Source organism: Sarcophilus harrisii, chromosome 4 (genome assembly GCF_902635505.1).
Source record: "Sarcophilus harrisii chromosome 4, mSarHar1.11, whole genome shotgun sequence".
Classification (NCBI taxonomy): Eukaryota; Metazoa; Chordata; class Mammalia; order Dasyuromorphia; family Dasyuridae; genus Sarcophilus; species Sarcophilus harrisii.
The window spans coordinates 457,310,493-457,326,918 of record NC_045429.1 but is presented as its reverse complement, the minus strand read 5'-3'; the positions used below and the strand labels follow the sequence as shown (position 1 = coordinate 457,326,918).

The 16,426-nt window shown below is 48.2% G+C and overlaps 1 protein-coding gene across 1 annotated transcript; it reads left to right on the top strand.

The window, feature by feature from the left end:
• The first annotated feature begins 5,816 nt into the window (after positions 1-5,816).
• On the top strand, positions 5,817-16,000 carry LOC100920649 (oocyte zinc finger protein XlCOF22). Its single transcript, XM_012549985.3, has 5 exons — positions 5,817-5,858; positions 6,437-6,491; positions 8,220-8,346; positions 9,055-9,150; positions 11,905-16,000. The coding sequence occupies exons 2-5, from the start codon at positions 6,474-6,476 to the stop codon at positions 13,707-13,709; spliced, it is 2,046 nt and encodes a 681-aa protein (XP_012405439.1). The 5' UTR covers positions 5,817-5,858; positions 6,437-6,473; the 3' UTR covers positions 13,710-16,000.
• The last annotated feature ends 426 nt before the right edge of the window (positions 16,001-16,426 follow it).

Here is a 16,426-nt window from a genome sequence, read left to right as displayed (position 1 = left end):
GCGGTTCCAGGAAAGCTTCCAGAGAAGGCAACACTTCAGCTGAACCATGATGCAAGAGAAGGTGGGGGAGGCGTCCAGGCCTGGGGACCAGGGCACAGAAAGGGGGGCCCATCTGGGAGGGAGGGGGCTCGGGGAGAGAGGAGTGTCCAGTGCGACGAGAAGCTTGGTGGGCCACAAGGACTGGGGGGTGGGGAGGCAACCATGCGGCCTGCATGGATGTGGGTGGCCAAGTCCGCGAGAGGGACAGTGACCCAAGGGGGGAGTTGTCCATGGCTCCAGAACTACCGGGCTGAGGGAGGATTAGGGGAGGGGCTGGAGCTGCATGGAGGGGTGGCCTTTGTGACCCAGGAGAGAGACAGAGAGATGAGAGATAAAATGGGGCCAGGGACAAGGCAGAGGGACGTGAGAAAGAGCCTGGGAGGTGGTCCAGGGTTGGGGAGCACCTGTGACAGCTGGGGGACGGGAACCACGGGAAGGCAGTCACACAAAAACCCAGAGCCGCTCAGGGCCCCCAGGGGTCACTGTGTGAACCTCAGTGGGGATGACTCAGTGGGGATGACTCTCGGGCAGCTTGTCAGGGGAGCCTAGTGTCCACCCTCTCCTTCCCTCCATCGGCCACTGAGCGCCCACTGAGAGCCGCTCACTGCCCAGACGGGACCGGCTGCCCCGAAGGAGTCCCCGGGGAAGCGCACGGCCCCGCACGGAACTCAGTGGGAGATGGGGGGGGCAGCTCCCTCCCAAGGGGCCCGGGCTGGGCCCTGGGCTGCAGAGGCAGCCCCGGGCGTCCTGCCCGACGGTCCCTCCCCCTGAGCCAGGCGGCCGCTGCCTCCAACAACCACCGCCTGCGCACTTGCGCTAAAGCTGTGCGGGGGCTGGATCTCCATGGTATTGGTCTCCATGGTAACCCAGGCATAAAATGATGGATGTACCAAAGGGGTCCCTGGGCCCGCCGGCCCGAGGGGCCGAGGGAGGCGGGGGAGGGGGGAGGAAGGGAGGGGAGGCGGAGGGTTTCAGGCCTCACCACCCAACTTCCCTCCTGGCCCCTCAGCCGCGTCCCCAAGCTGTTCCGGGACCTAGACCGAGCCCTGCGATCCATCCTCGTGCTCCTCCTCACCACCCAGAAGTCTTGGACTCCCTTCAAGGTTCAGCTCGTGGACACTCGCCACGTTATTCCTTTCCCGGTCTCCCCCAGCCACTAACTCCCTCCCCCCCACCACCAGGTCAACACAACAGCCAACATTTATTAAATACCTACTGTTTACCAGGCACTGGGATTCAAAGAGGTGGGAGAGGCAACACGCAAGTGCCTGTACCAACCCAGGGCGTAGGGAATAATGCCTTGTGCGAGTGTGGGGGCAGCTCGGTATGGGGCTGGGGGGGGGGGGGGGAGTGGACAGCGCTCCAGGCGGCAGTCAATAAGACCCGAGTTCGAATCTAGCTGTGAAGCTGGGCTGAGGCTGGGGAGTCCAGCCTGAGGAGACAGAAAGGGTGGGAAGAGCCGGGGCCGGAGAGCGTGAAATCCGGCCTGGAGACCCCGGGTTTGGGACCCCGGGTCGGGAGCAGTCGGGAGACTTTGTGACTGGGACTCGTGGCAGCCGGAGCATGGACTGGGGAGGGAGAAAGCTGCGACAGGCGTGCTCTTGGAAAGCCATGAAAAGTAACCACCAGGGCAGCACTAACAACGTGGCAGGTGGGGAGGCCCGGGGCGGGTGGGGGGATACGGGGCCGGGACTTCGACACCCGGGGAGAGTCGAGTCAGGAGAATGGAAAGGGACGAGGGGGGCCGGGGAACGGAGGGTTTGAGCAGCTCAACCACATCCCTTGGAGAGCCTGAGTGGAAGTCACTGGGATTTAGTGTCAGCAATCCCTTCCTGAATCCGACTTTTCTTTTGGAAGATGCGGATGGGGGGAAGAGGGGGAAGTGAGGGCTACTCACAGTACTTATCTCTACTTATGCAAGGGTCAAGTTGAAAGGTTACCGGGGCACATGTTTTGTAAATAAAAATATATAATAATAATAATCATCTCTGCTAGGATTATCTCCTGCTGAGAACCAAAACGGCCTGACATTGACATTTCTCTCCTTTTAAGAGCTATATTTTACGTATGGCTCACTGTCCAGTATCTGAATTTTGACCTACAGCGTGTCCCAGGGAACGCTCGTTTCTTTCCCTTCTCACTTTTCGGACTGATGGAACCAGGTTAGATTTGGCCGAGCTTCTGGAGCCGAGACCCCCGTGTTGCTCCTTTCTCAGTCCCGAACTTCTCTGTTCCACATCGGGGCCCACAGCATTGTGAGGACCAGCTCCCCTTTAACCCGCTGCCTCTCTCCTTTGCAATTCAGTGCTTCCCTCGCGTGTCCCGGCTTTCGTCGGGAGTTTCGCCTTTCTCCGCTCGGCGTCTCCTCACGGCGCATGAGCCGCTTCCAGTTCAAGTGCAGAAGTTCTCTTGGCCGTGACTCGGTCACCGGGGAGCCCGTTCGCTTCGGTCGTGGTCCGCGGGCCTGCGGCAGAAGCGGCGCGCGCCCGAGATGAAATCTGGCCGTCCTCCCAACAATCCGCTTTGTCCATTTAAACCCACCCGCTTCTGGCCGGGCTGGAGGGAAAAGCCGCTGAGCCTTCGCTGAGCCGCGGGAGGCTGGGACTCCAGGCTGAAAATGGCTCGCAGGTTTGGGGAGGGGGGAAGTTAGAGAAAGGGGGGGAGTGGCGGATTTCTCTTGCTTTTATACCAGCTTCAATTCTGTTTAGTCTCCAGGTACTGAAACCATCATCCTCCACTGCACTAAAGCAATAAATCTTTCGACCTCCAGGGAAGGGCAAGTGTTGGACGGGTCTGGGGTGAGAGGGCCGCTTGTTTCCAAGTTTCAGAAAGTTTCTGCTTTTTAACACTCCCAGGGGGCTGCACTCCCAGAGTCCCACTGGGGTATTTCTGTACGGGGAAAATTAATCAAAGCAACTCCGGGATTAGAAAAACATTACACAGAGGTCACCAATTTAGTCTTTATAAGCTTTTTTTTTTTTCTTTTTTGCTGAGGCAATTGGGGTTAAGTGACTTGCCCAGGGTCACACAGCTAGGAAGTGTTAAATTTCGGAGATTAGATTTGAACCCAGTCCTCCTGACGTCAGGATTGGTGTTCTATACACTGCACCACTTAGCTGCCCCCACCAATTTAGTCTTTAATTAGTTTGCAATCCCATAAATTTCTACAAAAGGGGGAGATTCTCTCTTCTAGGCCCCCCCTTTCCTTTCTTTGTCTCATGTTTCTGCCCCTCTTGTCTCCCTCCTTCCCACTCTCTTTGCCTCTCCATTCCTAATTCCCAACTTGGCCAGAATAGAGAGTTCTGAAACTTTCAGCAAAAAATCACTCCCTCTTTTCCTCCTTTTTCCTTTGGCTCATGAGATCACAGGAAAAGGGAACAGACTTTGCCAGGCCATAGAACGCCACTGCTGAGAGCTTACTCTCTGCCTTACAGACCCCAAACCTAGATCAACAGAACATAATCCCCTAAAGTTCCTGGACAAATGATGCTTAACTTAATTCAGGGCTTTTGCCGCTCCGTTGGGATGCTGCATGGTCTATATTCCCTTGTTTTGATTCTTATTTTCCATTTCCATGGGGGTAAAAACCACTCATTTCAGGGAAACGGAGCTGATTTCCCCTTCTAATTTCTTAAGTAGAAAACGCTCTGTGTCTTTAAGGGAGGTGTTTTTAAACTTAGGTTCCAATGATTTTGGCATTTTGGTAAAGTCTTCGGTCCCCGGCCAGCGCTCTGGGTTCCTCGTCTTGCTCGCCCTTGTTTCTATCATCTTCCCCACTAGTTCTCCATTTCTCTAGGGAGACACACTTTCCCTTCCAGAGCCCGTTCTCTCCCCCTAGTTTCTGGAGTGAGAATTTCTCTGTGCTTCGCAAAGGTGTATTTTTAGACCCTCTGAGGGCTGCTTACTCAGTGTCCCTGTCTGTACCAGCCTTGGGGCTTGGGACTTGTCCCAGGTCTGCACCAGTTTGCCCCCAGGCTGCTTCCCAGGTCCCGCTTTACCTCTGTGGTTCTTCATTCTCCCTATAATTATTAGGAGCTCAGGATAAGGGAAGCATACACAAAACTGATTAGCCATTACTGGCCATAACTGGTGTGTCGGAGACTTAGAGACTCAGAGACGCGAGATTGAGAACATTTCTTAGGTATGAAAGTCTGGCTATTTGTGGAGAGGGAAAGGGGCCACAATGGCCCCTCCTCCACGCCCCCACATGTCGTCCTTCTGGTGGTTGCATAAGGGGGGAGCTATTCAATAACGTGGGGGGAATAACTTTGATCATGTTACTCCTACCCCTCTCTAGCTAGACCACCCCCAACCTTGGGCAATCTGAAGGGATCTATCTCTCCCCCTCCCTCCTCTATCTCCTTCCCTTTCTCTCTCTCTGTCTCTGTCTCTCTGTCTCTCTGTGTGTCTGTCTCTCTGTCTCTGTCTCTCTGTCTCTCTGTCTCTCTCTGTCTCTGTCTCTGTCTCTCTGTGTCTCTCTCTCACTGTCTCTGTCTCTGTCTCTCTCTCACACACACACCCAGAGCCTATCAGTAAAACACATGGGCAGGAAGTCACCCAGATTAAATTCTCTTTTCTAGTCGGAGAAAACACCAGCCCTAGAAAAGATGATCCAGGTGGGCTCAACGTTGGGGCAACTTGGGAGAGACCTTGCGGACCTCCGCTTTGAATGGGGAAACGGAAAAGGAGAAACCCTGGGCTCCTCCCCCCATATTAACTGATCATTAAGATAAGAGAGAGTCACTTCTCTCAGCGCCGGGGGCTGGGTCAGAGAGGAAGCCCCGAGTCACTCTGTCCCTCCCGACGCCTCCATCCCGTCGCTTCTCCAGCCTCTTGGGGGCGCCCTCGGGAGCTGAGCCTGAATTCCTGCAGGGCCAGGGCCCAGCTTGGCAAAGGGGCCCAGGTCAGCGCTCCCCTTCAGGGCCTCCCCCTGCCGGCCTTCGCTTCCTCTCCGCCCCCCCCGCTGAGACCCTCGTCAGTGTGGGGGCCTCCCCCCGCCTCCCTTTCCCTCGGAGCCCCCAAACCCGGAGCCCGGGCCCGCCTTGGTGGGCGTCCAGCCCAGAGGAATAAACACCCAAAACTTCCCGCGTCGCCTGCGCCGGGGAAGGGCACGGCCGCCACTGCGGCCTCCCCGCCCAGGGAACCGGGCAGGGGCAGGGCGGGGGGACAGCGAAGGGAGGGCGTTGGGCGACGACTCGTGTCTCCGCCAGCGAAGCAGCTCGAGTCCGGGAGAGGGCCGCGGGGCCCCCTGGGGGATGTAGTTCCCGCGAAGCCGGGCGCCAGGTGAACCAGGCTGAGCCTTCTCACGCCCGGACTCCATTTCCCACAAGCCCCGATGCCTTGAGCTCCAGCTGGCGCGAGGCATGGTGGGCGTGGCTTTTCCGAGTCCGGAGCTCGAGTTCCTCCCAGTGCCGAGCAGCCCGATTACCAGCCCCGGGCTCAGAGCCGACTTCTGAATGAATGGCTGGTCTGGGCGGGGTTGGGGGCGGGGCGGAGAAAGAGAGCGTGCGCAGCCGCAGTCCTAGGTCCCGCCCCCTCCATCCTGCCCTCCTCACTGCCACAGCTCCCGGGAGAGGCTGCGCGTGCTCAGCATTCGCTTTTTCTGCCCTCCCCAGGCTGCCGGCGGGCCAGCGTGAGGAGGCGCGTGCGCAGTAGTAGAAGGGGTGGGGACAGCGCCCACGTGCTCGGCCCCGAACCCGGTTCTGCCGGAAGAGAGCGGGGTGGGCTGGCTCGTGAGTATGCGCCGCGTGTTTGCGGGGCGGGGCGGGGCGGGGTCCTGTACTATACTCGCAGAGGCGGGTGTGCGAGCGCGGGGTGACGTGAGTGAGGGGAAGGCCGGGTGTCAGCGTGGTGGGGGCGTGTGACTTCCGGTGTATGGGCCAGTGGCCGTGGGGGAGGGAGGGGGAGGGCAAAAGTAGGAGCCCCTCCCCCCTCCCCCGGAGTGAGGGGCTCGTGACCCCCCATGTCTCGAAGGGCCCAAGTGAGGAAGTTGTGATTGGTCCCCGGCGAGGGGGAGGGGCCGGGTCTGAGCCGGGTTAGAGAGCGCGCAGCAGAGAGAGGATGGGGGGGACGCACGTGTACGTGTGTGTGGGTATGTCTGGGACCCACGGACACACACACACCCAGACATACCCAGTGTGTCTGTGTCTATGCGGTGGTCAGCGCGCATTTAAGCCCCCGTGCCGGTGTGAGTCAGTCAGCCTGGGTTAAGCACCTGTGCTGGCCACCAGAGGAGCCCGGCTGGAGAAGAGGGAATTTCCCCTTTTCCCCAAGCTCAGGGGGAGGAGCGGAGCGCCCTAGAGTTTGGGGCTGGGGGAGGGTCCCTCGCGTCCATGAGGACTTGGGGGAGGGCCCTCCCCCCGCATCTCTCCCCCCGCATCTCTCTGTTCTTTTCCAGCTCAGCATCCCCAGGATTCGGCCTCGTCCGAGAGAGGATGGCTTCCAGGTTCCGGGTGAGTCTCGGGTCCTTTGCTCTGGACACTTTCATCCTGGATCGTTTTTAAGTGTTTTAGAGCGATTTCTTTCAGTGGTCTCCCATTGGGGGGCCTGCGCCTCCAGGATTCTCTTCCAGAAAGTTCTTGTTTTTCTTCGGCGTGAATGGAAGTTCGGAAACCACTTTAGCCGGTGTCCATCCTGGGGCAGCGAGGGGGCCACGGGCCTGTGCACTAACCCTGGAATCCGAGGTCCCAGCTGTGTGAACCTGGGCAAGTCACTGACCCCACCAATACATAAAGAAATCAATGAAATATGTCTGTCTTAGGAGAGGCAACTGTTAGTCGGGATGTGTATCATTTGCTAAGGACGGCTTTTTGTTGTTGTTGTTGTTATGCATTACCCCAGGACCAGTGGGAGAAATTAGACATCTGCATCTATTCCTAGAAGACCCTGGCTGGATCAGGGGCCCCTTTCCACCCAAGAAATTTTTAAGCGACCCCGGGTATATAAGTATCTGAAATGGGTCTACAAGCCAAACATTCACTGATAATAAATCACATATGGAGTCATGACCCACAGTTTTGTTTTTTTTATTTTCAGTAATATTTTATTTTTCCAAATACACGTAAAGCGAGTTTTCCACGTTCATTTTTGTAAGACTTTGTGATCCAAATTTTTCTCCCTCCCTCCCTTATCTCTCCCCTCCCCAAGACAACAGCTCGTTTAATGTAGTTTAAATATGTGCAGTTCTTTTAAACATAGGGAATGACATTTTTAAAAGTGGGAAACTATCCAGTGAAAGAAATCAAGAATAGAAAGTGTGTGTGGAACCGCCCTGTTCTCTCCCTGTTGAGAGCACTGAGGAGCAGTGCTATGGAGCCTAAGAAAGCATTTTCTTGCCGTCTGGAAAAGACGTGGTTGTTAGTACTTCTGAAAAATACCCATCCAGGATCAGCCCATCTTTTGTCATCTTTGCATTTTGCAGGTGTGAGCTACAATATCAAGTTTGATCAGCACTTCCCTTATCTTCTTAGTAATTCGGAGCATCCTTTCATTCTGTTAAAGAGTTTTCCGTTTTTCTTTGAGAACCATTACTGTCCTTTGACTACTGAAGTGTTGGAAAATGACTTGGCTGTCTATGTACATACAGATGTTTGTGTGCTGTATATATACCTACGTCCGTATAAATGTGTGCAGGTAGCTTTGTCTATCGTATACGGAGGCTTTAGAGAATGTTGATTAAAAGGATGATTTTTTTTTTTTTTATCGGTCACAGATCTTGGAGGAAATATCAACCTTAAAACTTAGTGTTTGGCCCATTTTAGGTAGACAATAAATAGGATTTGTAATGTTGGGGAATAGGGGTTCCAGGTCATAGTACAAAGGGAGGAATGATCAGCTGTTAGGGTTTGAAAATGAGGGGCATTCCTAAGCATGATGACGGGGGATCCTGCCTTCTTAGTCTGCCCATAAGACAATAATGATGAATTCCTATTTGGGGTGTTACGGGTGATGTGTATCTGTGAGATGGAAGGTAATTCTGCGGTCAGGTCTGCAGCTGAAAGTGCTTGGTCTTGTTGATGTTCACTTCCTCTCCGGAAGTGAGGAGAAGTCAAAATGAACTTAAACAACTGGGAAAAACTCAGCAGCCCAGTACCTCGGGTCCAAATTGAGGCATAGAATGATAAAGTAATCAGGTTGTATTTGGAGTCCTGGTCCCTGCTAAGCACATGTGTTTGTTTCAGACCTCAGTGACCTTCCAGGATGTGTCTGTGGAGTTCACCCGGGAGGAGTGGAGGCGCCTGGAGCCGGCCCAGAGGGCCCTGTACCAGGACGTGATGCTGGAGAACTTCCAGAACCTGGTCTCTGTGGGTAAGCGTGCTGGCCCCCTCCCCACGCCAGGAGGCTCGCCTGGTGCAGGCTGTGCCAGTCAGCTACAGTCTGGGCTGATTGTGCAAGAGTATTCAAGGCTACAGAAGAGAAGGGAGCGGTCCCAAACCCTTTGTTGGCCTTTAAACAGAATGTTCCGATCCCAGGGTAAGGACCATCCTTGTTCCTTGGCTGTATCAGAGCCACGGCTCCCTCCTATAGGAGATGTCCTAAGTCCTTTGGCATTTTAGAGTCTCTCCTTTTGGAAAGCTCTTCTTTCCTCAGGGACTTTGCCTGAATTCTGTTATTTCCAGATTAGATGATGCAGAAGGGCTCTGTGTTCGAGGTCAGCTTTGCATTTCCCCCAGCAGGATTCTCTGCATGTAGTTGACGTTTAATGAAAGTCTGGTGCCTTAAAAGCAAAAGTCCCAGAGAGGATCGCAGGTGACAGGTGTGGAGACTCTGCTGTGCCCCGGGAACTTCAGTGGCTCCCGGCTGCTCCAGAGCCAACCTTCAACTCCGGTTTTGTGCCCAGTGCCGTTCGGTGTCTTCCCAGGGTGTTTGCTCTTTTCCTTGTGCTCCCTGGACCTTTTCTTTCTGACCAGGACACGGCCCCTCTCCTCTCTTCATGGCTTTCTTACCTGCCTCGGATACAAATGCGTTCTTTGCTTTGGGTTCCCACACCTTCCCTATTTCTATTTCTGCACACAGGGGTCCCGGTCTCCAATCTGGATATTCTCTTCTTGTTGGAGAGAAAAGCAGCAGCTCAGAGGCCCAGAGAAGGAGGCCCCACGAGTCTTTGTCCAGGTGAGTGAGCGAAAAGCACAGAGGTCACTGTCTCTTCTCACATTTGTTTGGAGTCAGACCTCCGCAAGGATGGACGATGATTTCTCTTAAAGGCCCCTAGGCCTATCTATAATTTCTCATGTCTAATTTCATGCAATACAGTTCCTACAAGAGTTTATGTGGCCATTCTCCATTTTTGTCACATGATCATTTCTAGGTGTTTTCCATTAAAAATTCCATTAAGGGAAGTAGGCAATAGAAAACATGATGTTGAAAGACTTCAAGAGACATGAGTTTCTGGGTAATTAAGCATTTTATTAATAAAAGGGTCAGTGACACTCTCTTGGATGCCAACGGCTATCACGTCTATGGGCTCAGAGTTTATCTGCCTTTGGAAGAGAGAGTGCTCCTGAAGGGGCCCATCAACTCTGATTAGTTAATGATTAATAAGAGAATGAATATTTCACTGAATGGAAGACCTATCCTGATGAGGGGCCTGGGGATGTAACTTTGTTTTATGTCATTTACTTCTAAATTACCCCCAGCCCTGGGCCATCTAATCCAAGTCTTCAGCCCACCCATCTGAGTAGAACACTGTAGGCCGGAATTCACTCCAAGAGAAGATGGTCTAAATGGGCTGAATTTTTGGCAGAGGTCAGTAAAGTTCTTCAAGGGCTTTGGTTCAAACAAGGAAATGGGCTGGGGGAAAAACCTGAATTTCTTCCATAACTGATTGTTAATAAAAAGGAGGGCTTTTTACGCCATCAGTAATGTCTTATGGCAGGGGTCCTCAAACTTTTAAAATATGGGGCCAGTTCACTGTTCCTCAGACTGTTGGAGGCCAGACTATAGTAAAAATAAAAACTTTGTTTTGTGGGCTTTAAATAAAGAAACTTCATAGCCCTGGGGGAGGGGGATAAACATCGTCAGCTGCCGCATCTGGCCAGCGGGGCCATAGTTTGAGGGCCCCTGTCTTAGGGTATATTCTAACCAGTATTGTTAAGTGTAAGGGTATGTACAGCTTTTACTGCCTATTACTTTCCTCTTTTCCAAAAACATTGTACCATTTCATAGCTCTAACAATTGTGTGATACTGTGTGGCTTTCTTCAGAGCCCGACAAACATCAAATTTTGTAACATTTCATGGATCTCATGCTGTCTCTGTGTTGTTTTCATTTGAATTTTTATAGTTGGAGTTGGAACTGTTCCTCATTTTAAAAGAATTCATATATTTTGTCTTTACACTACTCTCACTCCTAGATATGTGCCTCCCCAGTCCCTACTCAGTGATCCATCCCTCATAGCAAAGAATAAAAAGGAAACAATAACATTTCTGCCCAACTCCTCAGCAAATCATTACCCGAGTCTAACAGTCTAAGCATTGTTCCAGACCCACAGCTCCTCACTCCTGTTAAGAGTGGAGGGCAATTATGTCTCCTCTCTCCTTTGGAACCGAATTGTGTTACCACATACACGTGGGGAACCTGTGTGGCTAGGGTATTCATAGTGCCCCAGTTCTGTCCTTTGGGGCACCTGAGAACCCTTCAGATACTTTTAGATTTCTAGGATATCTCCTGTGGATCTTTTCTAAGACAAAGTGGTGTAATAGAGAGAAGGCTTGAGAATTAGGCTCTGAAGACCATGGTTCAGGGCCCAATTCTGACACATCTTAGTTTGGCTACCACAAGTACCCAAAAAAGATCTGGGTGTCCTAGTGACCTGTAAGTGGAACCTCAGTTCCTCAGGCAGCTTTCTTAAGTCTTAAGTTTTTGTGAAGTTACTAATATGCATTGGTAAAGGAATTTCCTCACCAGGCGCTCCCAATTAATATTTCTTAAAAAAAAAAAAAAAAGTTCTCTGCATGCTAAACATCCCTACTTTAGTCAAACTGTTTATGGAACGGCTCCAGAGCCATTCATCATGCTGGCTTTGATGTGCTTCAGTTATCGACACCCTTCCTATGATGTGGCACCCACAATGAGACACCCAATAATCCTGCAGTTGTGGTTTGACCAGGACAAGATTTTGTATTTCTCTTTAATGCAGCCTAAGGTCATAGTAGCTGTATTAACTTCCATGTAAAATAATATACCTGTGTTGAACTTAAAAGTCACTAGGGCACCCAGATCTTTTTCAGATGAACTGATGGTCTAGCTATGTATCCCCGTTTTTGTATTTGTGGAATTGTTTATGAACCCCCATGTAGAGCTTTGCAAGTATTTCTATTATTTTCTTAATAGTTTCAGTTCATCAGTCTAATGTTTGAAGTCTTTCTGAATTCTTAATATTTCCTATATTGGTAATTATCCCTTACACCTTTTATTGTGTCTTTTCAGATTTTATCGGTTTACCATATTTACCTTTACTAACTACAGATTTTATGAATGATGTCCTTAATTTCTTAACTTTCATCCTATCATCTTTAGGCTTTTACCTTTTCTTATTTCTGTAGATAATCTTATGCAAGTCAAATTGATGTCATTTGATCTATTTTATCTTTAATAAAATCACATACATTTCTGAAGGAGGAAAATCCCTTACTACTAAATGAGCCTTCTTTTATGGGTGTTGGTTTTAAAAATCGCTTAGTACATTGCCTGACACATAATAAGCATTATATAAATATTAGCTTTGTTGTTGTTTTTATTATTATCTTGTCTAAATTTGAGTGCTCTTCTCTTTGATGGAAGAAACACAAGAACTTATTCTCAAAGCTTAGCAACAGTGGCTAGTGAATTTTTATAATGTTATAATTCTTTGTTAAATTTCTTTTAGATTTTTGGAGTCAGGAGATGAAGTTTAAGCTGCAGAACTTAAGTATGATACAGCATAATTGCCTAGAAGCGTCATCCAAGAAAAGAGTGCCAGAGCATCAGCATGAGCAATCCAAGAGGAGAGAAGCCAAGGAACGTGGTGTTCATTTTGTAAAAAAGACGAACACCCTCATGAGTCGGTCCAGAACCATCACTCGTAGGAAAGCTTTTAAGAGGACTGTGCCTCTTTGTAGTACTTTGGGGAGAAATCTGAATTTGGGTCTGGGTTTTCATGCCTTATGGAGAGGAGTTATGAGGGAAAACCTCCATAAACTTAGAAAAAACTTTAGGGATTTTCCAAATTCACTTGCATGTAAGAAATCCTCCTTCAGAAAGATCTTTACTACCTCTAGCACATACAGGAAACCCTTTTGTTACCACTCAGACTTAGTTAAATTTCACAGGGTGCGTTTTGGGGAAAAGTTACAAGAAGCCAGTGAATGTGGAAACACTTTTGGCAGAAGGTCAAAAGTCACTGGACAGCTAAGAATTTGTATGGGGAAAAAATATAAATGTAATAATTATAGGAAAGCCTTCTTGGAAAGCTTGACTAAACAGAAGGGAGTTAATATTCAGATTAAGCCTTTTAAAAGTAATGAGGGAGGGAAATCCTTGAGGCAAAGAGGACGTCTTCTTACCCATCAGAGAACTCATATGGTGGAAAAACAATTTGAATGTAGCGAATGCAGGGAAAGCTTCAGCCAAAAAGCAGACCTCCTTCGACATCAGGGCACTCACATGGCAGGAAAGCTTTTTGAATGTAATGAATGTGAGAGGGGTTTCAATCGGAAGGAAAACCTTCTTGCCCATCAGAGAACTCACAGCGGAGTAAAACCCTTTGAATGCAGTGAGTGCGGAAAAGGCTTCAGCCGGAAAGGGAACCTCATCTCCCATCAGAGAACTCACACCCGAGACAAACCCTTTGCATGTGACGAATGTGGCAAAGGTTTTAGCTGGAAGGCGAACCTCGTCACTCACCAGAGAATCCACACTGGAGCCAAGCCCTTTGAGTGTAAGAAGTGTGGGAAAGCCTTCAGCCAGAGGGGCCGCTTTATTGACCACCAGAGAATCCACACTGGGGAAAAGCCCTTTGAGTGCAACGAGTGTGGGAAAGACTTCACCCGGAGGGAAAACCTTGTTTCCCACCAGAGAACTCACACGAGGGTGAAGCCCTTTGTGTGCCCCGAGTGTGGGGTGGACTTCAGCTGGCGCTCGGGCCTGATCACCCACCAGAGGACCCACACAGGTGTGAAGCCCTTCGAATGCACGGAGTGCGGGAAGGGCTTCCGGCAGAGGGGCCACCTGGTCACCCACCAGAGAACGCACTCCGAGGTAAAGCCCTACGGGTGCGCCGAGTGCGGGAAGACCTTCCGCGACAAGGGGCACCTCCTCAAACACCAGGTCACCCACACCGGGGCAAAGCCCTTTGCCTGCAGCGAGTGTGGAAAGGCCTTCAGCTACCGGAGCTACCTGGCCGATCACCAGAGGATTCACACCGGAGAGAAACCCTTTGAGTGTGAGGAATGTGGAAAATGTTTTAACCGCAAGGGAAATCTCATTTATCACCAGAGGATTCACACTGGAGAGAAACCCTTTGACTGCAGTGAATGTGGTAAATCCTTTATCACAAAGCGAACGCTTACTGGACATCAGAGAACTCACACTGGAGTCAAACCCTTTGAATGTAGTGAATGCGGGAAATCCTTCAGTAAGAAACAAAGCCTTATTAAACATCAGAAAAATCATCCTGGAGTCAAAGCCTTTTGAATGTAAAATGTGGGAGAAGTTTCAAGCCGAAGGCATAATTCTTATCAAAAAGCTAACAGAATTTTGAAGTCATTGGACGTAGAAAAGGCCTAAGTTAGAAGGGGTGCTTTTAAAAGACATTTAAGAACTGGAATTGGGATACTTTGAAGGTTTTAAATGTTTCGAAGGACAGGGCGTACCAGAGTAGTGGAGTAATCGGAGAATGACTAAACAAATGGTGACATAAATAAAATGGAACATTATGGCATTGTTGAGTAGGAAAGAATTTAAAGAAATAGAGGAAAACTTGTGAACTGATACATAATGAAGTAAACAGGAAAACACCCTACTCAGTAACAATAAAAATTTTAGTGGGAAGAGCCTTCAGAAATCAGACCTGGGAACTGTATTATCCCCTACCCACCCGGGCCTTGGAAAATGACAAACTGTAACTTCTTCCTTTCTTTGCAGTCGTGTGCTATTCCTGATGTGGAGCCTTGCATTTACTCTGTATTTTTTGATGGCTTGCTTGGCTTTTATGCCCTGATTTCTTTTCTCTCTAGTTATTATAAGAGCTGGCTCTGGTTGTAGAAACAGAAAGGGTATTTTTGGAAATAAAGATGGTCTACCATCTAGTAAATGTGTTTCTTAATTAATAAATTACTGAGTATGCTGGATTTAATTTAATTCTAGTCATCTAAGTTGAGTAGTGGATAGAGGACTGAACTTCAAGTTGGGAAAACTTCAGTTTAGATCTTCAAATAGTTATTAGTTCTGTGATTTCATGTTAATTATCTTTTCTCAGCTCCACTTTCATCTGTAAAATGGGGATAATAAGAGCTTTTATCTCACAGAGTATCTGATAAGTGTAAAGTGCTTTGCAAACCATAAAAGTAAATGCTAACTACTGTGTTTTTATGATAGGATTTCTCAATTGGTAAAACAGAGAAATGTGAAAAAGTCAGAGATGCAAAAATAAAATGACAAAAATAAAAATAGATCCTAAATAGTTTGGATAGTTAACTGCAAAAGATTGTTATTAATGATTTTATGTTATATTGGCAGCCCTGCAGTAAAGTGGTCCAAGTCCTTGAGCTGCTTGAATATTGGTAAAGACAAATGCCATGTTCATCAGATCTGGGCCTGTAAACATCCTGGATGATGAGTCAGGATCCATTAAGGTCCACATCCACACTCCAGAATATTTTATGGAACTTCAAAGTTTGAGTATTGTAGGAATAAAGAATAAGGATTATTTGAATTTTTAAAAAAAATCTTTTAAATTCCAATATTGGATAGTGTGGATTCATAATAATTTGAAAAAAAAAATGTGGTTTTTTGGGGGGGCAGACTAGAGCACCTGGACAGCTAAAACATGTAATAATGTAAAGTGTTTTAGAGGAATGGTTTCCAGGAGTAAAGAGGCAACAATCCTATTGTACTCTGTCTTGGTCAGACCACAGTTAGAATATTTGTTTTCATTCTGGACAAGTTTTAAGGTGGTGAAGGGTTTTAGGTCCATGCCATATGAACATCATCTGGTCACAAGTTTGCAGATATTTAACCTAGAGAAGATTTGGGGGAAAATTATAGCTGTCTCTGGCATGTGATAGGTTATGTGCAAGAGGCAGTAAATTTGTTAAGGTTGACTCCAAAGGAGCAAAATTGAGTATAATCCTTTAGGGGAAAAATGGATGTTTAACGACTTTCAAATATTCCTGCTTGAGGGAGAAAAATTGACTTTCAAATACAAGATTCAAGAAGAGCATAAAAAGGTAAACAGGAAAGAGAAATCTTCTGAGACTCAGTAAGGTTAAATGGTTTACATTTTTGCATGGAAATATGATGCTTCTAATTCCCAAGAACTTTATCATCATTAGGACATTTAGAAATAAAGACAGGCCATGGGTATGAGTTAACTGTGATGGGATGATATCTAAATAAAATTAGGGGGGTGAATAATAAAAAGGGATGATTGTGAAGGGAACGTTACTTAAAAAAATAAATTAAGGGGCAAGAAAGATATGCTGGGAGAAGGGGAAGGTAGATTGAGGGTAAATTATCTTACATGAAAGGTACAAAAGAGTTTTTATAGTGAAGAGAAAGATGGGGGTGGTGGAGGGAGTAGTGCTTGAATCATTAGAATTCACTCAAAAAGGGAGTAACATGCACTCGGTTGGGCAGAAGAAAGCAGGAGGGGAAGGGATGAGAAGGGACCTGATAGAGGATAAATTTGGGGAGAAGCAAAACACATAAGGGATTGAAAGGAGAGAAAAGAATAAACAAGAAAATAGGATGGAGGAAAATTCACAGCAAATATATGAAAAAAAATTAAGTTTCTCTGATGAAAGGCTCATTTCTCAGATAAATAAAATATAAAGAACTGAATTAAGTTTTTAAGAAAACAAGTCATTCCCCAACTGGTAGTCAAAGGTTATGACAGACAATTTTCAGATGAAGAAATCAAAGTTCTCTATGTGGAAAAAAATATTCTAAATCACTACTGATTAGAGAAATACAAATAAAGCAACTCTTGAAATGCTGCTCCACACCTATCAGATTAAATAACATGAGAGAAAAGGAAAATTACAAATATTGGAGGAGATGTGAGGAAATTGGGACATTAAAGCCCTGGTGGGGCTTATGAACTGATGGAACCATTCTGGAGAGCAATTTGGAACTAAGGGCTATAAAGCTGCATACTCTAACACAACAATACCACTCCTAGGTCTGCATCC

What these genes read in the sequence shown, in the direction of transcription:
- LOC100920649 (XM_012549985.3), top strand. An exon ending in CCAGAACCTGGTCTCTGTGG is followed by an intron (nt 8,347 to 9,054) that starts GTAAGCGTGCTG and finishes TTCTGCACACAG; the next exon opens with GGGTCCCGGTCTCCAATCTG. An exon ending in CCCCACGAGTCTTTGTCCAG is followed by an intron (nt 9,151 to 11,904) that starts GTGAGTGAGCGA and finishes AATTTCTTTTAG; the next exon opens with ATTTTTGGAGTCAGGAGATG.